This window comes from Schistocerca serialis, chromosome 1 (genome assembly GCF_023864345.2).
Source record: "Schistocerca serialis cubense isolate TAMUIC-IGC-003099 chromosome 1, iqSchSeri2.2, whole genome shotgun sequence".
Lineage (NCBI taxonomy): Eukaryota > Metazoa > Arthropoda > Insecta > Orthoptera > Acrididae > Schistocerca > Schistocerca serialis.
Window position 1 is genome coordinate 1176858384 of NC_064638.1, and position 17515 is coordinate 1176875898.

The 17515-nt window shown below is 40.0% G+C and overlaps 1 protein-coding gene and 1 pseudogene across 1 annotated transcript in view; both read right to left on the reverse strand.

The window, feature by feature from the left end:
* LOC126418685 (sialin-like) overlaps positions 1-17515 on the reverse strand; it is a 297589-nt pseudogene that overhangs the window by 206043 nt on the left and 74031 nt on the right.
* LOC126456418 (sialin-like) overlaps positions 13621-17515 on the reverse strand; it is a 48512-nt gene continuing 44617 nt past the window's right edge. Inside the window, exon 5 of the mRNA XM_050092173.1 lies at positions 13621-13641. Within this exon, the coding sequence (XP_049948130.1) occupies positions 13621-13641 (21 nt within the window). The remainder of the gene's footprint in view (positions 13642-17515) is intronic.

Sequence of the window (17515 nt, forward strand, 5' to 3'; positions counted from 1 at the left end):
AGTATTGGAATTTTTTTTATTATATACAGATGAAAGCCACACTTAAATACTACTTTTCTACATAGTTGCCATTTAAATTAAGGCACTTATCGTAGCGATGGACGAGCTTGGAAATTCCTTCGTCGTAAAATTCGGCCGCCTGCGCCTTCAACCACGTGGTTACCTCTTCTTGAAGCTGTGCGTCGTCATCAAAACGCTGCATAGCCAACCACTTCTTCATTGCTGGGAATACGTGGAAGTCGCTCGGTGCCAGGTCGGGACTGTGCGGCGGATGAGGAAACAACTCCCACTTAAAAGATTCGAGAACTTCACGAGTGGCATTTGCCATGTGGGCCCGGGCGTTGTCGTGAATCAGCAAGATCTTTGAGGCCAACTTTCCCGTGCGCTTGTTTTGTATTGCTCTTCTGAGGTTGTTCAGAGTTTGGCAATACCTTTGAGAGTTTATTGTAGTGCCTCTTTGCTTATTCTCATCAGCACTTCTATTTTCTTTTTAATTGTTGCATCACCATTTGGTCATCATCCAACATTGTACCCATTCTGTACTTGGCAGATAGTGCTTGATACCTCAAAAATACAGACAGCACGTTGACAGCCATAAACATCTGAGTAACTACATAACCAAGCACATCTAAAGATTGTAGCGAGATGATGTATAATGATGATCGAAATGGGAAGCTGTTATGGATACCTAAATGGTGTGCTGTGCTTTGCAGGGCTGGAGTATTAGATATTCTTCCGGTTTTAATGTCCCTGTTAATACTCACTGATTAAATGGATATTGAGCCAGACTAGTTTGTGATCACCCTATCCAATAACAACAGAAAAATATTTTGTTCATAGTGGGAGACAAACCAACACTTCCCAACACATTAAAGACATGCTGAGCAGTATTTCCTTTTGATGACTGCCACTACAGATTGCAGATATCTGCCAAAACACCTGAGAAAATGCACCTGATGACTCTTACAAGCGAGAGCCTGTGTCTCTGATCACTACAATAGTGGTGTCCAGATACTTTTGATCAGCGAGATTAAGCACAGTGCCGAGAGTATGGTGGATTCACTAGATTAAGTTTCGCAATTAGACTGGTGATGGTCAGCACTGGTAGGACGGATGTATCAGCTGCTCCACTGCTGCAGCTGGCCTCAGGCCTTATATGGCCGGGCAGCTTAGTGGATGGCGTGATTTCTTACAATAGCGGCATGTCGCAGGGCCACTGAAACATGTCACTCCCCAAGCGCCGTAGAGTTGGTAGTATAACTAACAAACGAGTGAAGAACAGGAGCCGCCGCGTCTTCTGAACCAATAACAGCACCCAATAAAAGCCGGTTCCAGTGTCGACGCTACCATGTTGCCGGCTTCCGTGTAAACATTGTCTGCTAGTGCGCGAACACCTGCTGTTGTGTTGTGTTACCTCCTCGACTACAGTTTTTGTTTGTTAAACAATGTCATCAAAACGATGTTCACCAAGTGACAATCCATTGCGCCGTGGAGTGCCATTAAATAGTCAGGCTTTGGAATTGCTATGGAGGACGCATGAGTTTTATGAGCAAAAAAAAAATTTGTTTCTGTTCTTGGGCATGCATCGATTCCTGCCGATAAAGCTATAGCATACCTCAAAAACTCTAGGACTCAGTGAAAGAACAGTTATAAGGAAAGGGATGCTACTTCAAGACTTACAAGATAGTGAAGTTAACAGTGTGGATTACAGCGCCTGTGGGAGAAAGAGAGTGTTTTTAAGTAATCCGGGAAAGAAAAAAAAAGCAGCCTCGTCCTGTTACAGATATTGATTCTTTCCAATCCGATACAATTCGTCGGCACATACACGGATACTATAAAAGGAAAGAATACCCCACAACTGCAAAGTTGCTAATTTCTTTAAAAGAAAGTGAACTTTCCTCAGGGGGGTGGGGGGGAAGCGTCACTTAAGATGGTATTAAAAAGTATGGGTTTCCGTTTTAAAAAGTTAGATGGACGAAAACTGTTACTAGAAAAGGATCATGTCATTGCAACTCGTACCATATTCTTACACAAAATTGTAGGAAAGGAGATACACTGCACTGCAGTCGAGCTCTGGTAACGTCGTTCTCTGTTCATTGGCTCACTGTGTTTTGTGACGTCAGATGCGCAGAACGAAACTAAACTCGGCCGCCGTCATAAATGACGCGCACTTTAGTGACCGTAAGGAAACCATGGTGCAATGGTTGCAGGCGAGAGACATTGCTGCGGACATGAGCATGTCAAAGCTGCTGTTATACTCGCTCGTAAAAGAAAATAAGCCGGTGACGCCTAAATATGTTGTAGACGAACTTGCAAGCGAACAGGGTCACTTGGTAATTAGGCTACCGTCTTATCACTGCCATTTTAATCCAATTGAATTGGTTTGGAGTGAAGTCAAGGCGTACATGAGAAGTAACAAGAAGACTTTTACTATAACAGAAGTGGAAAGACTGCTATATGAATGTCTTGCTACTGTAGGCGCTACCTCTTGGGGAAAAAAGTAGACCATGCTGCTAAACTGATAAGAGAAGCACAGACTACAGATCTCATTATAAATGATAACGAACAATTACTGATTTCTCTTAATGATGATGATGATGATGATGAGGATGAAGACAACGCTTTTGGCGCCGATTCCGATGATAGTGAAGGAGAATTGGATGGAACTGCGCCATTGACATCATCAATTGGTGAGTGTAAATGTATACAGAATTAATATTTGCTCTCTGCAATCGGCTAGGCTGTGTGAATAGCGTGTTATTTGGCATGCTTAGATTTACATTATTATACAACGTTTTACATGCAGCTATTACAATTTGGAATGACTTTTCATAGATATTGTCACTAACTTCAGGTGTTTTTATTTTCCGGTTTCATATACTATCAAATGCTTTGTCTCTGTCGTCGTTCTCTCCATTGTTAGAAAAACGTAGTTTGTTGCACTTACGTATAAACGTTGATTGTAGCTTACATTTACAAAACGTACTTTGGAGTCGTGGGAGTGTGCGGTGGCAGCTATTGCAACCTTGCGATCGCAGTGTAGCCAACCACACGCGAGCTGTCATGTGACATGTTTAACCGGCTCAGGTATAGTTGGGGGCCAGACATGGTGGTGGCAGCTGAGGTGCATCTCTGGCCTGTGTGTAAGTCAGTTTACACTACTGATATTTCACTGTAAACATACAGCAACCAGCCCTTTTTAATGCGTTTTATTTATGCCAATATGCATTTCGGGTTTGCACCCATCTTCAGCTGGCAAATTACATGGATCTTCAGTTTCTACAGTATTACAATCTCGACAGCAGTTTGGATGCTGCAGCAGGCGTTCTCCTCTCCTTGTCTTTTCTTTGCCTTTCTTCTTTTTTGCACCAACACAAACACTTTTTATCACGTATTTTACAGAGGCGCACTGCGTTATCTGCCATGTAGTCGACTGTTTACACTACATCTCCGATCAAGGTGGAGGGGGGCAGCGTGCAATGGCTGCCAGCTGTCAAACTGGCGGGGGCTCTTGTGGTAATTCAGATGGAAGCACAGACCTTGTATGTATTTTTTTGTTCGTTTTAAATAAAGTACACACCTCCTCCTCCAATCCTATTCTTTTGGTAGCTCCGGTGCAATTTTGCAAGTTTGTATTTGTGGCCTGCAGTGTTTGATACATGTGTACAAAAGTTCCCACGATTATTTACAAGTTCACAGTAGTATCACGGTGTCAGACTGCTCTTAGACAACCTGATAGTATGTGAGCATCTGTTTTTAACACATATAAGCAGAAGACTAGTATACATCTAACCAACGTATAGTGTTTTCCAAAACTGCAGTAGCCTGTCAGTTGTTTAAATACACAATTCTTCTCTAATTTGTTTAAATAATGCATTGTGGTAATTGTTACACGTTTAAAGTCTCATATTTACGATCTTAAAATGGTTCTTTTGGAAAATCAGCAAAATGACAGATAATCGTAAAACTGTAAGTGGTGATAGAAGAAAGGTGGTGGAGTGCTTGCAGAAATACCACTCGGCACAATACTCTGCTACAAATTCCAGAAATGAATTTATGCAAAAGACATCTCAGGTGTTCAGATAGGATTAATAGGATTAGAGACAGAACACGAGTGAGGAGGAGTCCATCCACTGGTTGGTCCTCATGACACTCTCATTGTGGTATACAGAGCACAAGGGATGTACAGTAGGCCAGCATAGAGGTGAGGGGTGGAGACGAGGGAGAGCAGAGATAAATCACACAGCTGCCTCAGTATGGGAGGACATTGACCTTGGAGGACACTGACCTTTGGCCTTTCTCATAAGGAGAACATGAGCCCCAATGAGGTAGAAATGGTACTGATCCCCTACTACATTGTAAACTGTACCTGCAGTCAGCGACACACAGTGAACTTTTGTATCTCCTGACAATGCCAATTGTGGCAAATAATTTTCTTTGCTACTTGTACTAAAGTTTGTTATTTATCACATGATTTTTGGGTCATGTGAACCAACGCTACTATTTGCCATGTTGTAACTTATCATAATGATGTTGCTGAAACATATACACATCATTTCCTTCTTTCATGAATCTGATGAAGGTCTTAATGATCAAATTAGGTGATTGAGCGAAATGAAGAACTTTGTGATCAAAAACTATTTTAGATTCTACAGATTGTTGAACATTGAATCACTGCAGTTCAGCTACTCACTGCAGTTTATTTTATTTCAAATACGTGTTCACATATCACTGAGCTAGTGGAATTACATCAGATGTGGTAGGAAAGATTACTCAGTGGTTCAAAAATATAGCTGCTTATAGTTTTATGGATGTTGCAGTGGGCTGATTATCTTATTGTCAGCTCTAAAGAGATTTATCTTTACTACCTCTAATGGAACTGTGTGTTGAATTTGTGTTATAAATAGCTGTATCAGTTTTCCTAGATTCTGCCAAGGATGACTGTGTAACAACAGAATCAAGCCTGTTTAATATACCATAGCAGCGTCTAAGTCATACATTAGTCAACATAACCTACACAACATAGCTACTATGGACAATGATAATATAGGCACCTGTACTGATCAGATAAATAAAGAATAATATCTTATTGTTTGCCTCTTTCAGTACTCTGAAGGAGATCATTGATACATACCTATCAGACTAACAGGAAGAGTGGCTATTTGGTTAATAATACTTGATAAATGGCGCATGTAGTATTAAATAATATCAGTTACAGGAGTGAGTTAACAAGAAATTATTGAGAACTTGTCAGAAGAAATACCTGTAACAACATGAAAAAAATTTTCCACTATATGCCATGTTAGAAAAAAATCTATTTTTTAAATTAATAATAAGGTGCAATTTTTGAGGATGAAAATATGCATCTTAGCTACACCTGTCACAAGATAAGCATGAAAGATCAGGTTTTAATGGCACAGTATAAATAGACAATTCCAGCTATGAAATAGAGACTGATCAAGCATAGCTGAAATATATCATCCAAAGATTCCACAACAATACAGACAAAAGCAATCATCAGAGACTGATAGTAATTGTCTCTTGTATATACCTGGAGTTTTTATAGTCATCTCCAATGGGATTAAAAAAAATTATTCCACTAACCGATTGCTTAAGACAAGCCTAAGCAATGTGTCAGAGCTCTGTCATCAATAAAATAACAGGTACTTTACATGGGCATCACTGCCATGGGGGGACAGAGGAGATGTGTCCCTTCCAATATTTTTTGAAAAGCAGTTCCAATTTTTTGTACTTATTTGACAAAAGATAACATTAAATGAATATTTCCAAGCTTAATTAATCACACATATTAAAAGCTCATGTGCAGTAAGAATTAATGGTTTACAGGATTTACTAACATTCTACTAGATCAGATCCATTTGTATTATTCACTAAAAAGACAATATTCCTAGTTTCAATGAATTGTGGTGGCGAGACTACAAGTGATGAGGCAGCAGGTTAGATAAACATGAATCTGTTTGGTTGTGCTGTAAGTATGTATGAGGGGTGGCCAGGTGGTAGCTGGCTAACAGTCAGATGCCACACAACAATCACTTACAGTCCAGTGTTGTATAATGACAAAGTCATAGTCAGGAGGAATTGCTATTTATTCATTGTTGACTTTTTTTTTTAAAAAAAAAAGCCAGAGAATGATTCTTCTATAAGGATAGAAGTTGAAGCAATGAACTAAAATTTGTGCCATGGTTGGGACTTGAACCTGGGTCTCCTGCTTATGTATCCAGAAAAATGTTATTCCATCAAATCAAAGGAATGACGCTAAGTAAATATTTATTACAAAGGTATTCCAGTTTACTCAGTTTTTCAACTACAATGTAGTAGAACGCCTAGTTTATAGGAATTTAACAACAGTGTTTTAAACTGATCTAAATATAGCATATAGCCTAATATGGTCTATACATATTATTTCTCCTCCTGCTTAGACCCCCTTGTGATCTATACGCTATCTAACGAGACATTCCCTCCAGCCATTTAGTGTTGGTGATGCCCATGGGTACTCGGGTCTAGCATACATCAACTGCCTCAACACAAATTATCACAACAAGAACTAAGTTTAGAATACATTTACAATGCATTAAAAGTTGTTAAAGTCTGTAAACATTGATGACATGTTCCTTTAGAATTCTAGCCCCTCAATTGATGAATGAAGGACTCTGTAGTGCGATGTAGGTGAGCAATTTGCATTACAGAGTTTCCTTTTTTGTGTCTGTCACATGATGTAATCAAATGAATCAGGAATGTTGGTGCACAAATTACAAAAGCTATGTGTCAAAAGATCGCAGTCCTCCATGGCGCACATCCTCGCTGTTGAATGTTACATTATCAATACCATCCTGGCGTTTCACTTCAGCTGTTTTCTCTGAAACAAGAAAAATGTAGTTAATGGATGCTACGATATCTATTGTGTATTCTAAATTGTACTGTTCTTACACAATAATTATCAGATGACAACTTTGAATTTCAAAAACGAAATGCACGGGAAACTATCACACAAGTTATACTACTACAAACAGTGCAACATCCAAAAGTATCAAATCGTATCAGAGGAAGGCTGGACAATGAAGTGACTATGTTACTGGCCAAACTCGATTTTAGGATGAACTAGTTTTGCCTAGGTCAAACTCGTTGATCCTGTTAGCCTAGGTCGAATTGGTTTATCCTACATGCTTTAGGATAAACTGGTACGTCCTAGTCTGAACTAATGTTGCCTAGTCGGAAAGCATGTCGCTGCCCGTATGAACGGGGAATCACTGAATCATCTCTGGCTCGCCTCTCAGGCCTCTCAACCACTCTTCGCTAATACTGTTCTTTGTTTTGAATGGTATTTTGCGTCGACGAGTGCATATGTTAAGTTGCTGGTTGCGTTTAAAAGATTTTATTGTAATCCTAGTGTAATTATTATGAGGTGTTTCGTTATGGATGAGCCTTCGTGTAGTAGACAAGCCAATCAAAAGCTGTACAGAGAAAAGCTTATGGAGGAAATTTTGCAGAGTGAAAACAAAAAGTCTTCTCATTATAAAGTGTTATCAGTAGACGAATATGCGGATTTGGTTAAACAAGTAGAAGACGCGGAAAAGTTGGAAAAAAGAACATCATTACAAAAAAGAATACTGAAACAATTTGCTGTTTTGAAAATTGGCGATGTGAAGAAACTCGTTGCACGGTGTGAAGGGAATATAAAATACTTCGTTCCAACTGATGAACTTTATATCTAGGCTAGTTTCAAAGCCAATTCTCCATTCAGAAATGAATAGCAGATGCCAAGTCGATTTGATTGATTTCCAGACACAACCAGATGGAACTTTAAAATTCATTCTAGTTTACCAAGACCATCTCACAAAATTTGTTCTCCTTTGTGTGTTAACATCAAAGAGGATAAAGAAGTGGCTTATCATTTGAACGACATATTCGTAACTGTAGGGGCACCATGCATTCTTGAATCTGATAATGGCAGAGAATTTGTCAATAATGTTATAAGTGAACTTGCAAAGCTTTGGCCAGAACTGAAAACTGTGCATGGAAAACCAAGGCACAGCCAAAGCCAGGGTTCTGTTGAACATGCCAAGCGAGACTGCAAATATAAGTTCTTGGTTAAAGGACAACAATTCGGCGAAGTGGTCGGAAGGATAAAGGTATGTCCATTTCATGAAAAATGGAGCTTACCACTGTGGCATAAAACAATCACCTTACAAAGCATTATTCACAATCGAACCTAGAGTGGGACTTTCCACTTCCTCATTGCCTCAAGAAATCGTAAATGATATTCAGGATGAAGATGACATAATGAAGGCAATCAAAGATGACAGCAATACTGAGCAGTACAAAGATAGTGTTGATGATAACATTGTAAAAATTGACACAAACAACATTCAAAATGCTAGAAAAATTGCGACAGAAAATTTAAAAAAACAAGGTAAAAGAATGAAAGCTTCCTCTGGCAAATCCCATCCACCAACAGACATTGGAGGCAACATAATCATAACTATTCCAGATGCAGAAAAAGCAGAGGTGACCTTCAAAATATAATTGGAGTAATACTTCAAAAACTGGTGAGAGCCTCTACAAAGTTGGCACCAAACATGGCGTACTTCAAAAACATTATTGCAGGCATAGTTTTATTAAAATTTTCCATAATTGTTTGCAATAAAATATTAAAAATATTTGTTTTACTTCCTTTTTATTTTTTAGAAGTGATTTAGAGGCCTGCATTCAGAAGTTTTTAGATGTGGTAGATATTAACCAGGATATTAAAATACCTTTAATGACTGCAACCACTATCGAATCAGGGCAAGGCTTCGTGAAATGCAGTTGCATGAAAAACTGTACAACAAACAAATGCAATTGTAAGAAAAACGAAGTACTCTGCAGTTCTAAGTGCCACCAAAGTAAACCTTGCAAAAATAAATAAATAAGCAAATTGCAGATAAGGTGATTTCTGTAGATAGATGTATATAAGTTGATCTAGTGATATACATGAAATTACTGATTAGTTAATAAATTAATTTAATGAATCATATTGACAATTTATTCAATTTACTTTGGATACAAACTAGGATAAACCGATTTGACCTAAGCTAAACTGTTTTATCCTATTGGTAACAGGATGAACGAGTTTGAAACTAGTTCATACCAAAATCGGGTTTGGCTGGTAACAACTATACATAAACAAAACGCCACAATTAAATTACAATTTAAATCTATTGAAATACTTTTTCAATACAGGTCATTTGCAATAAGTATTTATACATTACTTTGTAGTACACTAATGACAAGACATCGATTATGAAAGAGAAAAATTTAAACAATATTTTGGATCAGACTGGCAACACATGGATACTGTGTTGCACACAAAATACATCAAAACTAAATCAACATTTGTAATAGCAGACTCTCATTATTCTCCTCATTATGTTAATAGAAATTTAGCCAGCATACAGTGGTGTGGTGCTGGAGGTAGGGAGGAATATGCACTATTACAAATGTACTATTTCTGTCTAAGTATGCACTGTCAATAAACTGCAGTTGTCAAATTGGCTACATTAGAATTTGTGCAATATATTCAATGATTCTGAATCTCTGAGTACAAATAAATAAAACTTGTAGAATATTCACTCTGCTATACATCATACAAAAAATGTTTGATTATTTTACAACTTTAGCAGGTTCAGCTGTGATTTATATTTCTTTCCTGATATGACAAATGATGAATGTGTCTACCTGGGGAACAATACTTAGCTGGTGGCAAGTGAACCATTCAAAAGTTCAAGAATCAAGGACAAAAGGCTTAGTTGGTGGTGAGTGAACCAGTCAAAAGCTCAAGAAGCAATGGTCATGACAGCCTGTGTGAAACCACTTCACTGGACGGATACAGCTATCTTATTTTATACAAAAGGCAATCTTTTCAAAACTGTGTGTTTACTGATAACATTCTCTCTGGCTCCCAGCTGCATCAAGTGGTTTAAAATCCACAAGCTTTTGACCGAGTTCTCTTTGGCCATCGTCAATTGGTGACTAACGTGTGGTTGCTGCTGCCATCCTTCTATAGGAGCACTACCTCCTGTGACTTCACTGTGGCACAGTCCAGTGCCATATGAGTAATGTTTCTTCATGCAACCATGCACTCACTTTAACCTTACGATGGTCAAGTCCCAAGCTGTGTTTAAATGCAGAGTGTTCTCAGCATTTTGATAGTGTCCCAGAAACGACTTGTCCTTTTAATAACACATGTTTCATCGAACGCAATTCGGTTTCCTTACCATGTTCTGCTAATGCTAATTTCTCAGAATACCAGTGGTAGAAACACCTCTCATGTTCATATTTCGCGAATCATTCCACTGAAGACTTGTAAGCAGAAGACCCAACAAGGAGAACCTGAAGCAGATTAAGTTTTTAGCGTTCTGTGGCTCACTAAGAAGGCAGAAAATCGATTCAGGCCTTCAGCAAAATTTCGACAACTCACTAGCGCTGTGAAAGATGATGTAGGCCTCATGATATTAGGAACATAGAGAATCCTGTGGCAGTATGGACAGTTTTATGTTAGATTATACACAGTATTGATCAGAGCCACATAACACATGAGTGGCGTTTACGCCTACAGTATCCCGAGAAATTAGCAGTATCAGAACATACTCTGGAATATCGAACTGCATTTGATGAAATATCTCTTATTAAAACAACAAATAGTTTCTGAAATAGCATCATAAACGAAGCAGTCGAGATGAAAATTTCTGAAAACACATTCAATAAAGATGACGGTTTGTAGTGAAATGCAGGTTGGGACCTGTCTACTGGAAGGTTGAAGCAAGTGTGGTGGTGGTGTGACCAAAAAGTTACAGTTCCTTATATGGGATGAACTGGGATCCAGTGACGTCACAGACGGTAGTCAATACTTGATAATGGCCAAGGAGAGCTTGGTCGAAAGCTCATGATCTTTACACCACTTGACGCATCTGAAACCTTGAGTGAATTTTATCAGTACTCCACCACTGCTAAACTATGTACTGATATATCTGGTTCTTTACTGTTCAAAGAGTGATTCCAAAGGAAGTCCAGTATTAATTAGGACTGTACTCTGATGGGACTGAGTTGTAAGCCACACTATCCAAAACCACTCTTCAGAGCAATAAGATATTTAACACTGTATGTCTTCTGACTATTCAGATCAAAGACTAAGTCACGATGAGGCATGAACAATTTGGTACCAAGAAAACAAAGTTAAAGGTAAAACGCCTCCAACGACATAAGCTGATGCCTTGGATTGACGTATACTCATTTTTGTTTGTAGTGCAGTTAAATGCGACAGGAACAAACGCAAACAGACTCACCTGAGGGAGGATCGTTCCAAGGTTGAGCCTCCGCTGATGTGAAGATAGCATACACCAGGTATGCCACCACTGACAGTGCCACAGTCACGTAGAACACGTTGTTCCAGCCTGCCCGTGTTTGCTGAGGGCACAACAAAACTCTATCAGCACTCTACATAATATATATATATATATATATATATATATATATATATATATATATATATATATATATATATATATATATCGCGCACACACACACTATCTAGTAACTAAAATACCAGGTCTTTTCTAATGGTGCATTGTGGGCGTTCCACAACAAGGGTCTGGTAAGAGTTATAGGCGATCTGATTTTCTGTGGCATTTCCGAGACTGGGATGAGCTTCAGTGTCAGCAGAATTTTACTACTTGTTCATTGATTTAAACTCGAATGGTTTATAAAATTTGAAGTCTTCTACACGATGTACTGAAATGTTATGGCTGAGACTCTATTCCTCAGGGTGGCAACTTGCTTTAAATGTACAAAAACGTAAAACTGTGCACTTCACAAAATGAGAAAAAAGTAATATCCTGCGCCTACAATACCAAAGAGTCACAGCTGGAACTGGCCAACTCGTACAAATACCTGGGTGTAACACTTTGTAGAGATATGAAATGGAATGCGTAAAGCAACGTGGTAGACTTCGGTTTATTGGTAGAATACTGAGTGTGTGCAATCAGTCTACAAAGGAGTTTGCTTACAAATCACTAGTGCGACCCATCTAGAATACTACTCAAGTGCGTGGGATCCGTACCAAATAGAAGTAACAGGTGATACTGAACGTATACAGAGAAGGGTAGCACGAATGCTCACAGGTTTGTTTAATCCTTTGGAGAGTGTCACAGAAATGTTGAAGGAATTGAACTGGAAGACTCTTGAAGACAGACATAAACCACCCAGAGAAAGCCTGCTAACAAAGTTTCAGGAACTGCTTTTAAATGGTGTCTCTAGGAATACGCTACAACCCCCTAGGTATCGCCCATATAGCGATTGTGAATATGAGATTAGAATAATTACAGCATGCAGAGAGGCATTCAAACAATCATTCTTTCCGCGCTCCATACGAGAATGGAACGGGGAGAAACCCTAATAAATTGTACAATGGGACGTACCCCCTTCCACGCAATTCGTGGTGGTTTGCAGAGTATGGATATAGATGCAGGTGTAGTGGCTCAAGTGTGTGCCTGCTCTGTGTGGATTATTGCGACGACTGCTTGTATGCTGGAGTGTTCTGTTTGCGTTGTTATTGGTGACTATGAGAATAAAAGGATGAAACTAATGCTGATACATAGACTTCTCACAAGTGAACCTTTTCTCCTTTGATACCGAGTAGCCGAAAACCCATATATTTTCTGAAAGCTTATATTAGAAGTAGAAAAACTGTGAGATCTTAGGGCCAAAGGGACAAGCGTTTAGGAGCTATAGGACCCACAAAGTATTAATAAAGCGTGTATAGATTGACGTATTCCCATCATGGCGCCTCTATTGCTTGTATGTTCATGTATGTTCCCGTATGTTGCTGTCAAGTACTAACGTACTGTATGACTTCTTCTTATATTCAGATGGATTTGAAAGTCGTTATGGCTGTCTTATCTCACGATTCGGAACAAGCAATTGGTCTCTGAACATCCAGGAATCGGAAATGATAAAACAAACTACTCTCCTGGAAAATGGTATGGAGATTGTGGAAGAGATCGGGACATTAGGACTTGCTGGAGGCGATGGAGAAAAATGGGACGAGGAAATGGCCTTTGGAGATGATGGTCGGTAATGAATAGCAATCCTCGTCGTAACAGTTGCCTCCCTCTGCTTCGAGTTCATCGGCATCCGAGTATATACCCTCGCCAAAAAGGCAAAAGCATGATGGTCCAGCAGAAATGACAGCAGAGGACTGGACTGCTTACAAGCAGCGCAGCTTAGTGTAGTGGGCTACAGATACTACGACAGGCGAACCTCGGACAAAACGTCTGTCGCGTGCGTCAGTAATGAGTCAGTTCAAGAAAATTAAAAACATTAACATTCTGTACAATTTGGAGAAAAAATGAATAATTTTAGTTGAATCAACTGTTTTTCTATGTCCTTCAGACAATATGAGGTTGCTTGTTCAATGCAAAAGACAAACAACCAGCCATCACAGAAAGTTGGGTTTATAAAATCACATGCCATGAGCATAAGTGTTGTTACATTGGGCAGACGGGGAAGTCAGTCTGCACCAGGCTTAAAGAACACCATAGAAGCTGGAGAATGAAGAAGCCTCATTCAGCGTTTGCGGATCATTGCCTGAAAAATTCCCACAAATACAAGTACATAATAGATGTGCAAGTCTTAGGGACAAAGGAAAAGGGGGCTAAATTGAACCAATTAGAAATTTTACAAATTGAAAGACAGATCCGTACATCCCCACACCTATTATTAAACGAGTAAACCCAATTCAATTATTCACCTCTTTTAGATGATATAAAATCTCCAGGATAGAAGTAAAACTTTGGGTTTCAGTTCATCACTAGATAAAAAGTTTTTCGCTCATGCATAACTTTAGTCCCATCACGTTAGAGTAATTGTTGAACTGTGTAATTCCATAGGTAATTATTGAAAAATGGTCATTGAAGTAATTTTACATTAAGCCGTGAATCGATACATTGAGAAGCTGAGACGCTATCTTTGCCTTACCATCATGCTTATCTGTGCACTATCATCTCTGGGAATCGGTAATGTACTTGAAAATGGCCTTATAACCCGAAACCTAGGTAGTGCAGTAACATTAATAATAAAATTTGTGAAACAAGGCAAAAACAGTGTCTGTTTATTTGAAAAGATGAATACTCTATAGATCCAAAAAATCTGCCAGGCTGTCCTACAGAAATTCAAAGAGGAGGAAAGAGAAGGAGCAATTATTCACGACCGGACATTGCGACTATGGGCCCCGCAACTTAAGATAGCGATGGATTCACAAAGTACAGTCGATTTTAAAGCTTCTGATTTCTAGGTATATCGTTTCAAGAACCGGAATAACCTTGTTGACAAAGCAATAACGCACACAGTCGGCAGGATAAGGAGGTAAATTTATCGCAAGCGTGCGATGATTTTGTTGCTAAGATTCGCAACCTCATCGTTACAGAAAACTTTCCACCGACACGAGTTTTCAGTGCTGACCAGAGCAGATTTGACAAAGAGTTACATGGTCATCGAATGCTGCAAACCACAGTAACAACAACTGCTTCCACTGTTGTTGGGTCACTCTCTGCAACACAACACAGTTTAGTGATTATGCCTGTGATTCCAACGGAAGACTAGATACTGTTGCTGACATGTGTGCTTGTATCCGAGCCAGCGGGAAAATTCACGCAGTCAAAGCCGGCAGATCCTCCGAATATAAGATCATGTGCTGGAAAAACAGCGAACATGTCGTAAGCAGACCTGAAACGGCCTTAACGTGACGCATTATGGCCGAGTGCGCCTACCTTGGGCCAAACATGCCCGATGACAGGAAGAAAATTCTGTGTTTAGCGCATTCATCATGCTCTAACAAAGCTCATTCATTGTCTGCTTCCGAAGTAACTGACGGCAAAGTCATACGAAGAACTCGTACCTGAAGCATATACGGGAAAGATCCAGCAAATTCATTTTTTCAGACAGTACAAATCCCTTGTTCGTTACATAAAGGACCCAATCATTATCGAGACATAGGAACACATTTGGCATCGCGATGGTTTTCTGGCCCTGCAGTCTTTTTCTCTACATCAGTTCAGCTTCGGCGCCCCTCGTTTCAACAACTTGATTAAGTACGCTTCTTATAAGAGCGGATACTTGGAAGACGAACCTGGAATGGCGATTGTGCCAAAGGATTACTGCCTCCATTCATTGACAAATGATGGGTGTGCCAAGTGCAGGGCCATCGTTTTTGTAAAACTTGCGCGTTGTGATTTGTCTTTCTGCCCGCGTCAATGTTTATTTGATGAATTGCTCATTGACTGTCTCTTGTAATAGATTTTGTTTGGAGTCAGCAAATAATAAATCACATTTACAACAGCCCAACGTACATCGTTTCTTTTCCGCGAGTTGTTTCTTCTTTTATGTTGAGATCTCCAACTTCTTACCACATTATTAGTTCATATAAACACGTGAAACGAGCATTTTAACGGCTTTTGACTCCATGTTTGCAACACTTTACTGACAGTTTGTGGTTCCTGCAGCTCCTAAACGTTTGTCTCCCTGCCCCTATGATTTCACAGTTTTTCTATTTTTGACATAAGCTTTCAGAAAATATATGGATCTCCGGAAAGTTGGTAACAAAGGAGAGAAGGTTTACTAATCAGATTCCTCCCCGACAGCACCACAGGAACTCTTACCCCAATGTCCCAACCGTAGATCAGATCATCAACAGCAGCGTCCCATGCCCTCACTTGATGGTGTAGCAAGATGGCTGCAAATGCGTTATTCTACCAGAGAAATATTGTAGATTATATTTAAATTTTGTACTTGCCACTTAAAATGAACGTTGTATCAATGTTTAATATTCATGTGGCGTATCAGTGCGGTTATTGCAGTTTGTTACCATGCACGAACTGTGGCCGCTGAAAGTTACAGTATTTGGAAACTTGGTGGAAAAGAAGTAGACTCACTGGTCTGAAAATATGGAGATTTTACAAAATGATGTGAATTTACTATAAGTGCGATTAATAAACTGGATCAACACTAAAAATGTGAATACAGAATTAACGTAAAATTTGACAGAAAGAATATCTTATGTGGTATGGGATTATTAGTGACCTGGGCAGTGAGTTGGAGCACCATCATCCAAAGACACATTCTATGTTGTTGTATGGTAACCGGGGACCTAGAAACGACTTAGAGGCTCTGTCCCCACCGCAGACGAGTGTAACACCTATGTTTCTGTGGTAGAGTAATAGTGGTGTGCCAGGCGGAGTGGCCATTCGGTTCTAGGCGCTGCAGTCTGGAGCCGAGCGACCGCTACGGTCGCAGGTTCGAATCCTGCCTCGGGCATGGATGTGTGTGATGTCCTTGGGTTGGTCATGTTTAATTAGTCCCAAGTTCTAGGCGACTGATGACCTCAGAAATTAAGTCGCATAGTGCTCAGAGCCATTTTGAACTATTTGAACCAATAGTGGTGTACGTGTACGTGGAGAACTTGTTTGCGCAGAAATCGTGGACATAGTGTAGTTGAGGCGGAATAAGGGGAACCAGTTCGCATTCGCCAAGGCAGATGGAAAACCGCCTAAAAACCATCCACAGACTGGCCGGCTCACCGGAGCTCGACCCAAGTCTGCCGGGCGGATTCGTGCCGGGGATCAGGCGCTCCTTCCCACTCCGGAAAGCCATGCGTTAGACCTCTCGGCTAACCGGGCAGGCAATAGACACATTACCGTTCGTATTACTAAAGGCAGGTCTTCCAGCAGGGCATGCAAGGCTACCCACAGGAAGCGCAGATATGCCTTGCCTGTTAGGCGTTGTGGAAGGATGACTTGCTCTAGAAGTAGGTTGCCGACAGTCCCCTTCAAATACTGAGAATGAGATGATACTGATACGAGGGTTATTCCAAAAGTAAGGTCCGATCGGTCGCGAAATGGAAACGACTATGAAAATCCGATAAAGCTTTGCACAGATGTGTTGGGTAGTGTCTCTAGTATAACCCCAGTTAGCATCACGTCGCTCTTCTCATTTCTGAGCTCGCAGTGAGTGCGTAAAGATGTCTAGAAAATAGTGTCTGCCGCCAAGTACGAGGGCCTGGTGAGAAATTTCGCCTGAAGCTATGCAGCCAACATTACATAACTGTCGTGCTGTTTCGTCTTCACGACAATTCTCAGCCGCATTCTGCAGGGGCAATGAAGATGCTCCTGCATCGTTTTCAAATGGAAATGTTAGATTACCCACAATACAGTCCGCAATTGTCTCCCCCTGAGTTTCATCTCTGGTCACATGAACCGCTGTCTTTGAAGACAACATTTTGACACAGACAACGAGGTGTAGGCCAGCGTGGAGAATTGGCGGAAAGCACTGGCGGCTGCCTTCTATGATGAGGCTATTGAAAAGTTAGTACAACGCTATGACAAAAGTCTAAGTCAGAATGGCGACTACGTAGAGAAGTAGCTGAAAGGTGTAGCTAATTGTTACAAGTAAAACATTTCTGATGTTC